General features: G+C 41.1%; 1 protein-coding gene across 1 annotated transcript in view; it reads right to left on the bottom strand.

The window, feature by feature from the left end:
* LOC125879053 (microtubule-associated serine/threonine-protein kinase 1-like) overlaps positions 1 to 17087 on the bottom strand; it is a 39345-nt gene extending 22258 nt beyond the window's left edge. Inside the window, exons 1-7 of the mRNA XM_049560651.1 lie at positions 16685 to 17087; positions 12116 to 12210; positions 10667 to 10742; positions 8007 to 8079; positions 5098 to 5258; positions 3677 to 3752; positions 2644 to 2853 (exon numbers count right to left, since the gene is read on the bottom strand). Of these exons, the coding sequence (XP_049416608.1) occupies positions 2644 to 2853; positions 3677 to 3752; positions 5098 to 5258; positions 8007 to 8079; positions 10667 to 10742; positions 12116 to 12210; positions 16685 to 16779 (786 nt within the window). The 5' untranslated portion in view covers positions 16780 to 17087. The remainder of the gene's footprint in view (positions 1 to 2643; positions 2854 to 3676; positions 3753 to 5097; positions 5259 to 8006; positions 8080 to 10666; positions 10743 to 12115; positions 12211 to 16684) is intronic.
* Between the last annotated feature and the right edge of the window lie 672 nt (positions 17088 to 17759).

The following is a 17759-nucleotide window of genomic DNA, read 5'->3' as shown; positions in this document are numbered from 1 at the left end:
GTTTACTGCTGCCGTTTCAATCTCTCACCAAAGGCATCATGAGTCTGAATGGCATCAGAAGACTCGACCTGAATCTATCCATCAATAACCTTCCACAGTATCACATCACCTCAATCACACGTCCACAGATGGATCTGTTTCTGTGTGTGTTATCGCTGCGCTTTAATTTATCCTGCTATAATTCGTAATGCAAATTAGAGTTACTATCATCTGAAGCTTTTAGTATCATGATACCTGAATTTTTGTTCCAGTACCAAAATATCTACTTTTCTGATTCCCTACCTTGAGACGTTTCTTTTAACAGAGGAGACAAAAGTTGTGGAAAATTTTGTGGCAAATTTTTATGTAAACCTTAATTAATGTAAAACTTAAATTAAAAGCCTGTTCCCAATTAACGATCATCCCTTTTACTAGCCCGGTGTAGCTACACATTTAGACGAATAAAGGCCTGTCTCAATCAAGCCATGTTTCCACCGAGCAGTACGGTACAGTTCAGTCCGGTACGCTTTTTTCTGTGTTCACTGTGAAAAGTTGTGGATGGTACCAGTGGAACCGTTCCTTAGCGTCCCCATGTTTGGTCCCCCCTCTGTTGGGGTACCTAGCACACAGATCTGTTACTAAAAGGTGGAGCTGTGAACACTGCAGTCTGATTGGTCAGTAGAGGACGGTCACTCTGCTCAGGGCTGAGTTGTGTCTGGTTTTGAGGCTCATGTAACCACTGTTCATACTGTGGAGAGTTTTATTAGTAAACTGTAACTATAAAATGAAAGGATGTTTTGCTGCCTCTCACAGCAGCTGGAGTCTGAGAAAAAATAACTTCATTCACTGGGCCGACTGCCGGCGGCTTTTAAGGTGGAACTTTAACTTGTAATGTTACTCAATGCATGAGTTGATGACGTGAATCCATCAGCACACCTTAAATTTCACTGTGACAACTTTGACCATCACTTTAGTTTTTATATGACATACACTTTTAGTAATGAGTGGATCTTCAAGAGTTTATATATATTAATTTCGACTGATGTGAACTGCATATATTCTAATCCTCACTCGGAGAAAAAAAAGCGCTGTGGAGCGTCGTTCCTGTGGGCTACAGCAACACTAAACCCCTGAGCTTGCCTGAGAAGGACTAAATGCACAAAGCTGCTATTTTTAAATATCCCATGGAGAGAGACTCTCACTGCAGCCTGTTCTGTTTTGTTATGAAAATGTGGGCGTGCAGCCTCGTTCTGTGGACGATAAACCAGGTGCAGACTGATAAAGGAGGAAATACAGTGAGTGCTGGACGGAGCAGTGAGTGACAACAACCCCGCCCACATTTAAGAGGACTGTCTGTGGTGGAAACACTAGGGTCTAGGTACCATGTCTGAAGGGTGAAAACTGGGCTTTAGAGGCCTGGACTGGTTGCCAAGCAGCTCATTTTTATAGAAGTACTTGGATATATAAAACCGAGTTGTTGGTTACCAGATCCTACACAACAAAAGTTAACCCTATGGGCCCTAGGGGCACGTGTCCCCCTCAATGTATATGGTGACTACGGCCCTGTCATGCATGCATAATTAGGCTGCAGTTGTCTGGGTGCGCAAAGGTGAAGTGGCTGGTCTTGTCATACAAAGTCTGATGGAGTGTCAACTGGACAATATGGAGATATTTGCATCTTGAAAGCCGGACTACAAATGTGGATAGACAGGGAGAAACACACGCAAGCCTAAGACGTGGTAAGATACGATATTCCTCACTATATGAAGTGACTGATAACAAGATCTGTCTTATGGATTGTAAAGAAATTCGTCAGGTTTTTATTTTGTAGACAATTAATCTGTATTTACAGCGTGATGGGATGACAGCACAATGATGTGTGTGGTATCATTGGAAAGCTCTGCTCCTGCGCTTTCATGTGATATGCGTGGCATTTCTGTGCAACCCTGCATTCGCGAGTAATCCATCCAAGAGTAATGTGTGTGCAGAGCTGTATGAAAGCTCTGTTATACATAATTTTAGTGTAACTTTATCATTTTTTTTCGCTGTGAAAACACTGTGAAAGCACCGCTAGTGCTTGGCCTTGTCGGAAAGTTATGATTCCGCTGTTTGCCACATGATATGCGTGGCTTCTTGCTATGACGCACGGTCGCGGAGAAAATCCACAGAGAAAAACAGGTGTGAATTTGGACGCACTATGCGTCGTTTGGGCCCATAGGGTTAAGTATAGTGGAGAAAAAAGGGAATGGGAGATGACACTGTGATTGGTTGAACTGATGCTAACGCCCCAGACACACCTGTGATTAATTCAGGGACTGATTACATCCCCTTTGACCCTTGCGTCTTACTTTGCACCCAGGTTATGCACCGTTTAAGTAGCAAAAGTAGAGATGGACATGCCCTAAATACACTTGCACCATCCGCCTTAGACCATGTAGTACAGATCATTTAAATGCAGACACAAATATTTTTCTTCAAAACCATAATTTTGTTACTTTGTGGTACTTGACAGTTTTCTATATTTGATGCTACAGACACATTTTTGGTCCCCAAAAGTAACTGACACCACATCCTGATGAAGTTAATAGTATTTAGGAGCAGCCAGAGGTCTCTAAAATCGCTCTTATATGAGTTTTTGTTGACATTATATCTTTTCTAACTCACATCCTGAAGGAGCTTCTCCAGGTTCTCCTGCAGCTCAAAGAAGTAAACAGATGTGATGAGGCCCTCTCTGGATTTGGCCAGGCAGTCTCTGGACAGCTCAGTGATCTGGTGGTGAATGAAGCTGAGGACTCCGTCGGCCAGTGGAAGAACATTTTCAGGAGAGAAAGCCTGGATGAACTCGGCCAGCCTCCCCTCCATCTGTGCCGTGGCCTTGGGGAGGATGAAAGGTGGGCAGCATGTGCGAACAGGACCAGTATGTTAGGGCGCAGAGAAAGAGACGTGAGAGCAGGGAGTGAAAGTAAAAGCGACAGATTAAGTTTAGAAAGAGATTGAATTTCTTAAGAAGACTCAGAGGTATGTGACAGAAAGTTCAGAAAGAAATTTCATTTGTGGCTCAAACAGTGTGGCTCTGCTGCTGCTTTACAATGACTTCACTGAGGCCTCATTTTTTCCATTTGACTTGTGTGAGAACAAGCCCCCAGAGCTTTTACCTCGAATGAACTTCAAACTATAATGTCCAATTTCCTAAAGCTTGATTTTATCTCGGTGGGAGCCATCAGCCTATTTCCTTTTGATACAACCTCAGACCACAGAGAGAATGAAAGGAGGAGAATTGTATTTTACTGTTCGTAGCTGTGGCAGGATTTCTAAGTGCATTGACTAAACTTAATATTCTCTCTGACAGGGTGAACGTATCGCGACTCGGCAGAGCCACATAATCTTGTTTGCTATGGTTTAGCAGCCCCCATGGCTCTGTTTTTAAAACTGTGTCTGTGTTTTGGTTACGACTGTGTTTACTGTGTATTTGTTAAACTCAAATCTTTGAACATGCTCACTCATAAATTATATTGCCTTTTTATTTCTCTAATATGTGACCATGACAGGATGGGATTAGACTGTTACTGTGGCTTGAAAGATTAATGCTCTGTAGGCTCGATGTGCTCACTGTTTTAAGTATTTTTATGGAATATAATGTTTATCATGAAGTAACTTTGTGTGTGTGTGTGTGTGTGTGTGTGTGTGTGTGTCTCACCTTTGGAAAGCGCTCTTTGTACACATGGTTCATCATAACTATCTCATTATCATAGCAGGAGGAGGAACGTCCTGGGCTGTGGGGGCAGAAAAACATGGAATGAAAATTCAGCTATACACTGTTTTCTGTGTTGTAAATAACAATAAAATGAGAACGTTAAGAGTTCATGTATATCAAGACACGCCCCAGAAAAAGTTTTCTAGCCTCCGCAGTATGCAGTAGCGTTTCTCTTGCAGGCTCCGCCCACAATTTCCAGCTTGGCTCATAGACTAATGGTGCTTTCACACCTGCCCTGTTCGTTTGGGCAGGTGAGAACACAGCAATCACCCTCAGGTGCGCACCAAAAAGTCTGAAGGTATCCTCACTCACAGATATTTCAACCAACTTTTCACAGCAAGACGGTTACTGATTCGAACCCTGTGATGGGACAGCCCTTCTGTGCAGAGATTGCATGTTCTCCCTGTGTCAGTGTGGGTTTCCTCCAGGTGCTCCAGCTTCCTCCCACAGTCCAAAGACATGCAGGTTAATTGGTGACTCTAAATTGTCCATAGGTGTGAATGTGAGTGTGAATGGTTGTCTGTCTCAATGTGTCAGCCCTGTGATAGTCTGGTGACCTGTCCAGGGTGAACGCCGCCTCTTGCCCAATGTCAGCTGGGATAGGCTCCAGCCCCCCTCTGGCCCCTAACAGGATAAGCAGTTGCAGAAAATGAATGAATGAATGAATGAATGAATGAATGAATTTAATATCTTGTGTTTGGACTGTATTCAATAGAAGAGGTCATAAAAATGTACACATTACTGCATTCTGCTTCTATTTACATTTTAGTTAGGGTTGTGATACATTCATGTTTTTTCTGCTGCAGCTGTTTTGGTCTGGTATAACCAATAACTCAAGCTAGCTAATATTAGCTACTGTTAGCAACTAAAGCTTGCTTTGAAACTCACATTACAGAGTAATAAAGTGAGCTAGGTGCATGCAACTTTTGCAAAACAAAATGATAAAGCTAAAGCACAATGTATAAGAGCACAAGTAGGTAAAAGTAAGGCAGCAAAACGGCCGTTACAGGGCAACATCTATAAAATGTGTTAACATTAGCCCACATAAGCTACTGGTTTTAATGATAGATTCAATTATTTATCTGTAAAATGAGTATCTTATTTCTTTATCACTTTAAGGATGAGCTTGTCTTGACAAACACACAGCGCTGACCTTCTGTATTTATTGGTTCAAGTGCTAATCAGATCTTAAGCGTAGGTCAGACATGTCAGCTTTAAAACCGGAAAATTCAGGAGGTTATATAAAAGCAATAACAAGCAAGCAGGGGCAACCCCTTTAAATCTGCTCTTAAAAAGAGGATAGTGCTTTTGGGCAGCTGAAGCTGCTGTTTAATCTCATGGGTGGTGCTGCTGCTGCTGCTGACCTGAGGCTGCGGGAGCGCGGGCGCATGTGGGGAGAGCAGCGGCCCCCATCATCATCCGTGATGCTCTCGGTGCTGCCAAAGTGTTTGGATAAGAAGTGGAGCTCGTCCATGGTGGGCTGGAAGGGCAGCTGGTGCAGTCGCTCCTGAGAGGAGCTGGAGGACTGTAGTGAGAGAAGAGGAAGAGGAGGGGAGGCAGAGGGTGGAGGAGGAAGAGGAAGCAGACAAGGGTGGGGGGAATTAGGAGGGAGAGGGAGAGGGAGAGTGAGAAGTTGGCAGATGAGGAAGGGAAACAAGGATATTACAGTGGGTGGAGTTAGACCTGCCAGAAAATTCATGACAACTAATTGCCAACAATGCAGCATGTGATCAACTCTGACTGCCTCTCTTATTTATCTACTGAATATAACATCTGAAGCAACAGATAGATCAGTTATTACAGCCCCTGCAGCCTTGTGGACACCACCAATGACAAACAGAGAGTTTAAATGTTAATGAAGGTGTCCAGTAAGCCTCAGTTCAGACCCATCAATCTGTCTCACCTCCTCATTTGCCTTCATCAAAGCAATGAGACCTGGACCTCCTCCACTTACTTTGCTAACCCAAAGATCGATGCCTGATCATTCACGGGTGACAGACTAATTGAAAACGGTCAGACTTAAAAGGGTGGATGGAGCAAGACTGGAGACTCAATCTTTCTTTGTCTCTTTCATTCATGTCTAGTTTTACTGTAGGTGGCTGTACCGATTCATTTCTCTCTTCACCGTCTTGGTAAGTAGCATTTTTGCGCTGCTTTTCCCAGAAAACATCACCAGGACTGAAACAACTTTTTACTCTGATTTTCTGTTGAAGATCGGTGCTAATTACAGTAATTTATGACAGTGGTTTACAATGTTTAATGTCTGACATACCCCCACAGTCAGAAGAGCTTACGTACTCCAACACCAACACCAGCAGGCATGTTCCAAATATGTTCTCTTGGATATAAACTCAATGTTACTACAAAACTACCAATAATTTAAAAGTGAATATTGTTACAACTGAACTCAGTGTTTCAGTTCAAGGTCAAGTTTGTACTGGTAATACTGCCACTTGGAGTGGCAGAGGCTAGAGGTTTCAGACAATTATCTGTTATGTCTTGCAAACTATTTTAACTGTTTTGTTACTTTTAGCTAACAATTTAACAGTATCATTACTTTTAGCTAACCATTAAAACAGTTTTATTGCTTTTAGCTAACTATTAAAACTGTTTCATTACTTTTAGCGAACTATTTTAACTGTTTTTGTTACTTTTAGATAACAATTTAGCTGTTTCATTACTTTTAGCTAACTATTAAAACAGTGTTATTGCTTTTAGCTAACTATTAAAACAGTTTCATTACTTTTAGCTAACTATTTTAACTGTTTTTGTTACTTTTAGCTAACATTTTAGCTGTTTCATTACTTTTAGCTAACTATTAAAATGGTTTCATTACGTTCTGCTAACTATTAAAACAGTTTTATTGCTTTTAGCTGACTATTAAAACTGTTACATTAATTTTAGCTAACTATTTTAACAGTTTCATTACTTTATGCTAACTCTAAAAACTGTGTCTTTACTTTAAGCTAACTACTACAACCAATAGTTTTAGCTAACTATTGCAACTGTTTCATTATATTGGGCTGACTTTTTCCAAACAGTTTCATTACTGTTAGCTAACTATCAAAACAGTTTCATTATTGTTAGCTAAATATTAACACTGTTTCATTACTGTGTGACGACCCTCTCTGCTTTGGCTTTCCTTGTGTATGTGTCTCCCTCTTTGTCATGGCCGTGTGGCCCGGTTCGTGACAACTGTTAGCTAAATATTGACGCTGTTTCATTACTATTAAAACTGCTTTGTTACTTTTAACTAACTTTTAAAACTGTTTTGTTACGTTAAGCAAACACCTTTCAACCATTTATCCAATAGATTTAGCTAACTATTGCAACTGTTTCATTATTTTGGGCTGACTTTTTCAAACAGTTTCATCACTAGTCATGTTTCCATCAGCCTGTTTAGATGCACATCTAGAAGTATCGCATCGGAAAATTATGATGGAAACGCCAAAATTCGAATAAAAATCCCCTGATTCGCACAAACAAAAATACGCTGCTTTAGCCAGGTTTTGGTTGATTCGAAAAAATGTTGATTCGCAAAACGGGGGCTGGAAACTGTTATGTTCGAAATGTAGAGGAATAAGAATAAGAGAATTGTTTTGTTTCCGGTTCTGCGGAAAAGTCACACAAGTTCATAGTTTTCAGCAAAGTCCGTACATTTAATGGAAACACACAGGATTCATATTTCTTTTAATGCGCATTTCCCAATGATTCGAATCACTTTTGGATGGAAACATAGCTACCGTTAGCTAACTATTCTATCTGTTCCAGCTATTCTACTACTTGTAGCTTATTTCAACCATTTATCCAGTAGTTTTATTTTTATTGTTTTATTACTTATAGCAAATTATTACAACTGTTCATCCATTTGTTTTAGCTGACCATTTCAAATATGTAATTACTTTTAGCTAACGTTTTCACCTGTTTCTGTACTTTTAGCTAACAAATTCAACTGTTTTGTTATTTTTAGCTTAATATTTTAGCTGTTTATTTTTTTTAGCTAACTACTTTAAGCTAACTATTTCAACTGTCTATTCATTAGTTTTAGCTATTTCAACTGTTTGTTTACGTGATTACTCTTAGCTGACAATTTTTAGTTTTCATGCCCTCTCAATGAACAGGCAGATCATTTCAAATAAAGAAAAAATAAGCATCACAGCAATTTGCACATATTTGTGGAAGGTTTATTTGTCTCTGTAACACATGATATATATTTTTTAATAAAATCATTATATTTGTCTAAGTTACTTTAATTAAGAGTGAAGTTATTTACCGTTGAGCTGGGAGTGTTGGTGCCATATCCAGAGGAAGGCAAAGATGCTAAAGACCATCGTCGTCCGTCCGCTCTGTGGAGAACACAAATAATACATCACTTAAAATCCCACTGAGATGAATACATTTGTCATAAAATCCAGATCATGTCAGACTGGCTATATAGGCCATGTTCACAGAGGATATTCTGACATATGAGAGTAAGAAAAGCACAGGTATGGGCTAAATAATAAAATTAATGATGGCTGAATGCCATTTGTGCACGCTGGCTCAAAGTCACTCTCACTCGGACACTTGAATGAGCAGAGCCATCGTTAGTGTGATTAGAAACAGCTGTGCTTTTCCTACTATGCCATGTCAAAATGTCTGCTGGGAAAACAGTCTATTGCTTTAACTGTCTTTAATACTCCAGAGCCTGAAAGAAATGGGTTGAACTAAAATACCAATGGGTATTTTGTTACCTGTGAAATAATATATCTGACAACCTTCAACATAATTTCAGCTGCACTAATAAAATGTCATTCAATAGACCCAATGACTTATAACACCTCTGGTTCGTCCCAGGGGCCTTTTTCCAGTGAGGAGAGCACAGAGGATTCATTCACTGTGCTTCTGTGTGCCTCGCCCGCTCAGTGACAGGCAGGCAGACGGATCTGATAAATGAGGACAGAGGATTTACACTCCCAACACTGTGTCTGACTGAGAAGAGACAGAGGTAAATAACAGTCTAATTGGCTTTCTTACATACATGGAACGCATGAGAGTGAAGGATCGCCTTTGTTTATGAATCTACCACAGCCAGACCACGACTGCAGTCACTTTGGATTCCTTAAATATGGTATAAGGGCTTAACATTGGCATTGTCATGTTGAAACAGTAAAAGGGTCTTCCCCAAACTGTTGTCACAAAGATGGAGGAACATTTATGTCTAAAATATCAGTATGCTGAAGCATTAACAGGATAGCACGGATGTTTTAAATTGGCATTGTATGAGATACTTATCCATATATTACCTACCTATATTGTCGTACCTGGAGAGGCAGGCAGGAGAACTGCAATGGAAGCTAAGCAATGTACTGTTGTGGACAGGAGCCGTAGCAAAACATATTTCAACCACCTAAAAAATCAATATCAGGTTCAAGTGTGGATATATTTATTATAATATTTTCACAGCTTTACCTTGCTGTCAGACAGCCCTACCTGTCTGGGAACTGAAGCCATTAATTATACTCTCGTCAAAGCCACCAGGCTCCTTTGACAAAAATGGTAATTGTACCTTGCAGAAAATGGGGTTGCTGGTCTACCACTGCCTACATCAGTTAGTTAGTTTGTCTTACTGTGTGACTTTGGTGAATCCAAACTAATCCTCTAAAGCAGTGGCTCCCAGCTGGTAGGTCGTGGGTCCATTTTGAATGGACTGCAAGTGACTCACAAACGTGTCAAGTTTGTAAAAACCCCATTTTATTTTAAAGTGTGGTGAATTTCTGGTGCAGAGCTTTTATTTTGAAGGGCTGTTTCCTGCTGTAGAGTGAGTGACTAACTGACAGCTACTTGACAGAGACAGCAAACTAGCTCAATGACATGGCCAAACACAGGTATGATGCTGAATATATTAAAATATATGGACCTTGAGGAGAAATCTGGACCAGTTGGGAACCACTGCTCTAAATGCCATGACACCCCAAGCTGATGGTCTGCCGTTGGTCAATGTTACGCCATCAGTGAGCATCTGTCGCCCTATTGTTTGCGGCTTTTTTTGGGTGATTCAGCATGTTTAAATGGCGTCTTAGATGGAGGAGCCCGTTGGAGAGTGAAAGCACTGTGACTGGCAGTTCAGCTCAGTGTGAGAGAAGAAAAAACAGAAGTGAGGAAAGTAAACAAATGGCTCAAAACTAACTGTTCCATCAGTCTTCTAGTTTCCCTTTTTTAATGACAAATACAGACTTCCACCACCTGCTGGTACGGAGAGTGATTTCCTCTCATGCAGGCATATAATGTACGTGCGTTTTGGCCATCAGCTGTAGTCTCTGCAGTGTGTTCAAGTTGGCAACCTCCATTTATACTGACTCTGGATAAGTATCTCAAAGAACCCCAATTCAAAAACATCTGAACTATCCTTTTTCGATTGTGCTTCATTGGAATTAAGAAGCCTAAACCACAAAAAAAACAGCTCCAGACTACAGGCACACAACAGTATGTAAACAGGGTAGTGTTGTTAATTTATAAAGCAACCTAAAAACATTCTACTCCAAACTCAGTACATGAATATGCAGAGACACACACGTTCATGGCCACCCATCAGCACACACACTAACACACAGAGTGTCACCAGAGCAGCGTGAATAAACACAGAGACACTGCGAATGTAATGGCTTGGCCCTGTCATACATGAGTCAGCCTGTTACACTGCGGGTGCAGCAGGTTGCTTTCTGTTCCCCGGGATGTGTTAGACCTCACACAACAACAGATCCACACCTCCTCTGTCCTCTGACGTTCACTTGTTCCCTCTCCTCTCCTGCCTTTGTCTCACGCTGACCTGACTTCTGTTGCCCTCCCATCGTCTGTCTCACGTTCTGTCCCTGTCATGTCTCCAGCACAAAAACAAGTGAGAGTCAACATGTGCGACCACGCTCAACATATGTAGGGATATGAAGCAGAGACCTTCTGGAGGAAGCGAAGGAGAAGTGTGCAGGGTTGCTGGGAGAGAAGTTTCGTGGGCTGTCCAGGGGGCTGCTTCCTGGCGGGACAACAAGACATGAACAGAGGATGAGACACAAGAGAGGGAGAAGAGAAGAAGATTTATTCTGTGCAGAGGAAAACTAAGCACATGTTAAACCTTCTTACCACAATTTCCTCTCTGTCCCTGAGATGTGTGGCTGTAAAGCTGTCCCAGACTTGTCTGATCTGTGGTTCAATACAACAATGTGACTGCTCATAATCACTGCGTCGGGTTTTCAGGGGTAAAAGGCTGTGAAATTGATTTAGTTTTTTTACAAATCATAAAGGCCTGTCATTGATTTTTAGACCGACGAATGCTTTGTAGTTTAAGCTTTTTATTTATTCTGCCTTGGTCTGTGGTCAGTAATGTGGGTGTTTTGATTAATGGACTGAGTGATGTGATCAGGGGCTTTCTCACGGATGAATGACTCAGCCAAGCTAATTTAAGCGAGCAGCCCAAGTAAAGACCATGTAAAACCTGCGCAATCTCTTTGTCTATTTTGGGATTTGAGAGTATGTGGCACCCAACATTAGAGAGCATTAGTCAGGTCCTGGTCACTTCCAAAATCAAGTCAAAACTCTGCTGAAAACTTTAGATCAAGACACTCAAAACAGAAGTGGCTTCTTATGGATTAACAAAGATGTTAATCATTCTGCATGTGACTCTGTTTTATAATCAGCAGCATTCAGTTAACTAAAGGAATAGTTTGACGTTTTGGGAAATATTTTATTATTTGTTGTCAAGAGTTTGAGGAGAAGATACCACTCTCACGTCTGTTTGGTAAATGCGAGGCTACAGCCAGCACCTTGTTAGCTTAGCTTAGCATAAAGACTGGAAACAAAGGAGAAACAGTTAGTGTACGAGAAGTGAAGTGACATTATCATGCTCCCAGGAAGTGCACCAGGCTTTGACGCCAATTTTCTTGGTGACACATGATGCCCTGCAGCCAATGAGACTTTTTAGCACTGACAGCACTAAGGTCCCATGAGCTTCACTGGAAGGGGCGTGACTTCGGCACTCTATTGTGAAAGAGACGTCTGTAAATCAGTGGATACATTTTTTTGAGCATCACAACGTCCATGAAATGACTCGTGTCACTATCAGGATTTGTTCCATTTGGTCTGGCCGCACTTGGCTGCCTTAGTGTGCTTGCTCTATTTAATTGCTGTCCTATTGATTTTAATTCTTTAATCTTTGACTTTGGTGACATTTTATGACATTTTAGTTTGTTTCAGTCTCCTTGTGTTTTAAATGTGTTAAAATTTATTGCACAGCACTTTGAAACTGACTCTTGCATAAATATTTTGAAAGCTATAAAAGTTTGTCTGTCTCCTGTTAATAAATGAAAATCATATAATCACAGCTGAGGTGTGATGTGTTAGTCTACGTACCGAGGTGTCCAGGGAGAGGAAGAGGGGAGTGTGGGCGAGGCAGCGTGGGGGAGGTGGTGGTCAGGATCAGACTTTTCCTGTTGCTTGTTCGGCAGCTATGAAGACAAACAGAGAGATGCATGTAAACAGAGGAGGCTGAGATCATGTTTGTCATGTTCGTGTGCTGTATCTGTGTCGGTGTCTGTGTGCATGAATATGTGCATGCTGCAGCTGCACGTATAGGTGCAGAAGGAGCAGACACGTGCAAATGCATGGCTCACTGCAGAGGCACAACAGCGATAAGGAGAATTCAATTTCCTCAGTCATCCATACCTGTCTGCCTCCTTTGAGCCCAGATAAGAAATGAGCGGAGAGAGTGCGGAACAAGATGAGAGGGAGGCAAAGTTAGAGAGAACAGTGGCAACAAAAGACGAGATAAATGAGAATAAATGGAAACATTCACTTTTTCATGACCTCAGTTAATTATGTTTAGGGGCGCTTAATCGCAGTCACTACCTCACTGAGTCACCTTAGATCTGCCTGTGGACTCCACACACACTCACACCGCTCACAATATTACTGTATCCAGCTCACACACACCATTATGGAGTTAATCGAGCCAGCTTTTTGTGTTCAAGTGATCTCCTTATTTTGTTACAGCACTCACACTGCTACAGGGAAATTAATGCAAAGGCTTTTTACAACATGTGCAGCATAATGTGCTTCAGTTTTCAAAGTAGTGAGGGGCATGTTCATAAATGCAAATAAAAACAGCATGAAAGAAAGAGGAGAGGACAAACAAAATGCAAACATCCTGTCTTTGCTGTCGGATGAAGCCCCCCCATCCTTTCAGCCATGGTCACATGGGTTCACATGTGAGCAGTACGCACCAGCCTCTACACACACACACACACACACACATACAAACACACACACATACACTTCCACATACACACCTTAATTGACACTCAGTGTAGACACGTGAGCTGGCTGAGATCAACACAGTGAGCTGAAGATGCACAGACACTGTGTGACACACTGAGAGGCAAAGGTGGTACAAATACCTCTAACACTACAGTGTTTCCTGTTTCACACAAAAATAAAATAAAATAAAATAAAAAATTAACAGGACCCTCCCGCCATTATCCACAACAAAATGCACTGCAAATGATGAAATTGAGGAGGGCATCATTTGAATCTGAATTAAAGGAGCAATCTGACTAATTTGGTTAGCAGCTGAGGTCAGTGGGCTGTCCACTGTTTTGGGGCGTTTTCATATTAGGAAGGATTGATTTGTTCTGTGTGCGAGTAACAGCCAAAATCAGAGTCCTGCATGGGGTTGGGTACAAGGGTAAAAAAATATGTATATCAACTCAGGGGCATGGGCACAAATGAAAATGAACTACACACAGACAGGCAGCAGGTGAGAACAAGCCGCAATTTCTTTTACATTGAAAGTCTATGACACAAGTCACATTCATCACCGACATGGAGGACCCAAGTGATGAAACTTTGCAGCTTGAGGATGAGGTGGCAGCCTACGTCGAGTTCAAGACACCCAAGGAGGATCGTTTTGAGGTTTTATCGTGGAAGGAGAACGCTAAAATGTTTCGCCACGTCCATGTCCCATGTAGTTTGGCCATAAGACTGCACAGGCCCAGGTCCCTGATGTGAAAGTCCCCTCGGAGAAGGTATGATTTTACTTTCACTTAGCGCTAAAGCTGGCTAGCTAGCTGCGGTTCATCCTGCTTGATGGCACCAACTATTTACAGGCATTTACCAACCCATTGGTGCTTTAGATGAAGGTAACTATGTAGTTTCACTTTAACTAACTTGTCTGTTTTCTGGTGAAAGCTACTGACAAAAATCTTAAAAGCTCTCTTGGCCATTCTACATGTATTTTTAAAATGGTCCCTAACTTCAGCAGGCAGGTTCCCTTCTGCTGTCAGGTGGTGCAAGGTGCAAGATCATGAAGTAAAGATTATCTCTACACCTGTGCAACATCACTCAGACTTTATCCTGCACTGAGTGAACACATCTGGTGAAAACCGATAAAAAGTTCACAGCTGATCACGCCTGGCTTTTTCAGCTGCTCTCCTGCCCGTCTGCTAAAACCACTGCCGGAGCTTGTGACTCTGTTACCAAATAAAAGAGTTAAATTTCATTTCACCAACTAAAATATTACAATCAGCTCACAACACAGAGCCAGCACCATCTCATCTATCTGTTTTCATTATCTTAACTGCACACAGGATGTCCTGATCAATCAGATCTATAACTAGCTTTGCAGATATTGATCACATGTGCCAATAGGTTGGATTTAACGTGCAGGTCCGATAACTGCTGTTGTGCCATTTCACACTATCTGACCTTAATCAATTGTATCCTGACATTGGTCTATAACCTTAAATCTTTTTTTCTCTGCAGCTGCAATAATCTCACTGTAACACACTCCCTGTCCCACAGCTGAGACCAGTAATTACTCAATGAGGGCACATGTGTGTGTGTGCATGGGTCGGTGTGCAGCGTTCAACACAGCCTCACTAGCTTCAGAAAGGCCAACGACTCAATCACAAGAGAAAAATTTGGAGTTGTATATTTCTGCAAACTACAAATAGGTTAAATTTGCACATTATTATGATGCATATGTGTGTGGTAATGTTCAGGCACAAAAAACACTTGTTTATCATTAGAAAAAGATTGCATTTGGCTTTAAATACTCAGCTGGAAAGCAGCAATTTATTAGTGAAAAATAACATTTTTCGTGGTACCATCCCTGCTGGAAAAACAGTGATGGGTCACTAAAAAACACCCATGTTCTGGGGCTAAAAAGCTGCAGGAAAATCAGCTATAGGTCCCTAAAAAAACATGTTTAGGGGCTAAACAGCTGCAAGAAAACAGCAACGGATCCCAACAAACACAAATCTTTGGAGCCTAAAATGCCACTGGAAAAAAAGCAACACATCACTTAAAAACACCCATGTTTGTTGGCTAAAAAGCCGCAGGAAGATCAGCAATGGCTCCCCAAATAAAACCTATGTTTAGGGGCTAAACAGCTGCAGGAAAAACAGCAACAGATCCCAACAAAATACCAATGTTTGGTGCCTAAAAAGCTGCAGGAAGATCAGCAATGGCTCCCCAAAAAAACCCACATATAGGTACTAAACTGCAGGAAAAACAGTGACGGGTGCCAACAAAACACCCACGTTTAGCGCCTTATAAGCTGCTGTAAAAACAGCAACAGATCCCTAAAAAACACCCATGTTTCTGGGCTGAGAAGCTGCTGGATAAACACAGATGGGTCCCTAAAAATACCCACCTTTGGTGACTAAAAAGCTGCTGGAATAACACCTTTCGTGGCACTACCCCTGATGGGTCGCAACACCCATGTTTGTTGGCTAAAAAGCCTCAGGAAGATCAGCGATGGATCCCTAAAACATCTGCACATTTAGGGGCTAAAAAGCCGCTGGAAAAACAGCAATGGATCCTTAAAAGAAAACACCCATGTCTTGGGGCTTAAAAACTGCAGGACATTCAGTGATGGGTCCCAAAAAAACCCACATGTTTGGGGGCTAAACAGCTGCAGGAAAAACGTTTGATGCATAAAAAGCCGCTGGGAAAAACTGCAGCAGGTCTGTAAAAAACACCCATGTTTCAGTGTTGAAAGGTTACTGGAAAAACAGTGATGAGTCACAAAATACAAACACACATTTAGGGGCTAAACCACCGCAGGAAAAACAGGGACGGGTCCCAAAAAAACATCCATGTTTCGAGACTGAAAAGCTGCTGGAAAAAGAGCGACAGTTTGCTAAAAAAACATCCATGTTTAGGAGCTAAACAGCTGCAGGAAAAACAGTAACGGATCCCAACAAAACAGCAACTTTTGGTGCCTAAAAAGCTGCTGGAAACACAGCAACAGATCCTTAAAAAACACCCATGTTTCTGGGCTGAACAGTCACTGAAGAAAGAGGCACAGTTTGCCAAAAAAACACCCAGGTTTGTGAAAACAGCAGATGGGTCCCTAAAAACACACACACATTTGGGGCCTAAAAGCCGGTGGATACACAGCAACAGATCCCTAAAAAACAAGCGGTGTTGTTTATCTCAAAGAGTGATCTGCAAGTGGTCTGCAGCTTGGTAGGGGTCTCCTGCCAGTTTCAATTGAAACATACAAATGCAACTTATTCGTGTCAGTATACAAGGTTCAAAAGGTTGGACATATCTTCACTGGCCGTCATTACTTCAGAGAGACACAGAAAAGCTGAAACAAAATCAAAGCGAGCAGCAGGACTATTCTTGGTTAATGGATTCTCAGTGCTGCTGCAGGAAATCAATGGAGGCTGGCTGTAAAACATGCAGCGCCTGGCCTTGAATTTCCCCTGTAACGCTGTCAGTATTCACTGCTGTGTCAGAACACGCAGACACTAAACTGGCCAGTATTTACTTTACACATCCTGCAAGTACGCAGCTGCTGAGTCCAAATTTCAGAGTGATCATGCCCGCGGTCTGTTTCTCACTCGATGGTCATTCAAGATCAAGAGAGGGGGAGGGAGGAGAGATGAGGGGAGATGTGCACTCCACTGCACTCACTAAATCTGGATGGTACGCGCTGTTGCCGAGGGCTGGAGGTGTGGAAGGTGAGGGAGGAGATGTGCAGAGATAGAGATGTTAGCTGGTGCAATCATGACATGAAGCCAGATGAGGGGAGGAAATGTTCGGGGGAACGGGGCGACTGCAGATTCAATGGAAAAAGGAACATTAGAAAAACAAGACTTAGAGATGCAGGTTTGAAGCACGCTCAGTGGTGCTCATCACCCACACAGGCGCAACGTAAACATGACCCAGTTTTTCCACCATTACACACACACACACACACACACACACATACACACACACACACATGTATATTCACACAGCACAAACACCAAAGAAGGCAAAAACAGAGCACACAGGGAAATATTTTTCACAGTGAGCAGATGATACTGGGGAAGGAATATATGGAGGCAAAAATGAGACCAAAACATTTGAATTTTAACTGCCAATACTTAATATACAAATTTAAAAATTCATAGCACTCAAATATTTTACTTTAAAAACATGTATCTGAATTCATCTGTTGTGAATTTACTTATTTGATATTAAAATATGAAATGTCTTGATTTGCAATTTGAAAAGCTTAATTTCATTTTCCCCCCAATTTAAAAAAATTAAAATCAAAATAAAAAATTAAACAAAATTAAAAAAAAAAGATTAAGGTTGGTCAATTTGTCAAATTCAGATCTAAATAAATCCATACCACTTTGAAATTATAACATAAAATTTCCTGATTTGCTATGTCAAAAGCAAAATTTGATTTCCTTTTTCAATGTTTATGAATTTCTGAATTTCATACTTTCATAAATAAATAAAATAAAATTAAATAAAAATGAATTTTAATCCAAAAAATGTAACTTTCATAACTAAAAAAAAAAAACAAACCAAAAAAAAAAAAGAATAAAGTAAATAAAATAAATTAAACAACAAAACAAAAATTGATTTAGCTGCTAGATTGGCCAATGTAGATCTTAAAATGTCTATACCTTTTCAAAATTAGGACACAAAATGTTTTTATTTACTTTTTTTCTCCCCTAAAGTTCACAAATTTAGATCCAAAATTTTTTAAATT

This window comes from Epinephelus fuscoguttatus, linkage group LG19, assembly GCF_011397635.1.
Source record: "Epinephelus fuscoguttatus linkage group LG19, E.fuscoguttatus.final_Chr_v1".
NCBI lineage: Eukaryota > Metazoa > Chordata > Actinopteri > Perciformes > Serranidae > Epinephelus > Epinephelus fuscoguttatus.
Note: the sequence above shows the minus strand (reverse complement) of the source record. Positions and strands in the feature narration are given on the sequence as shown.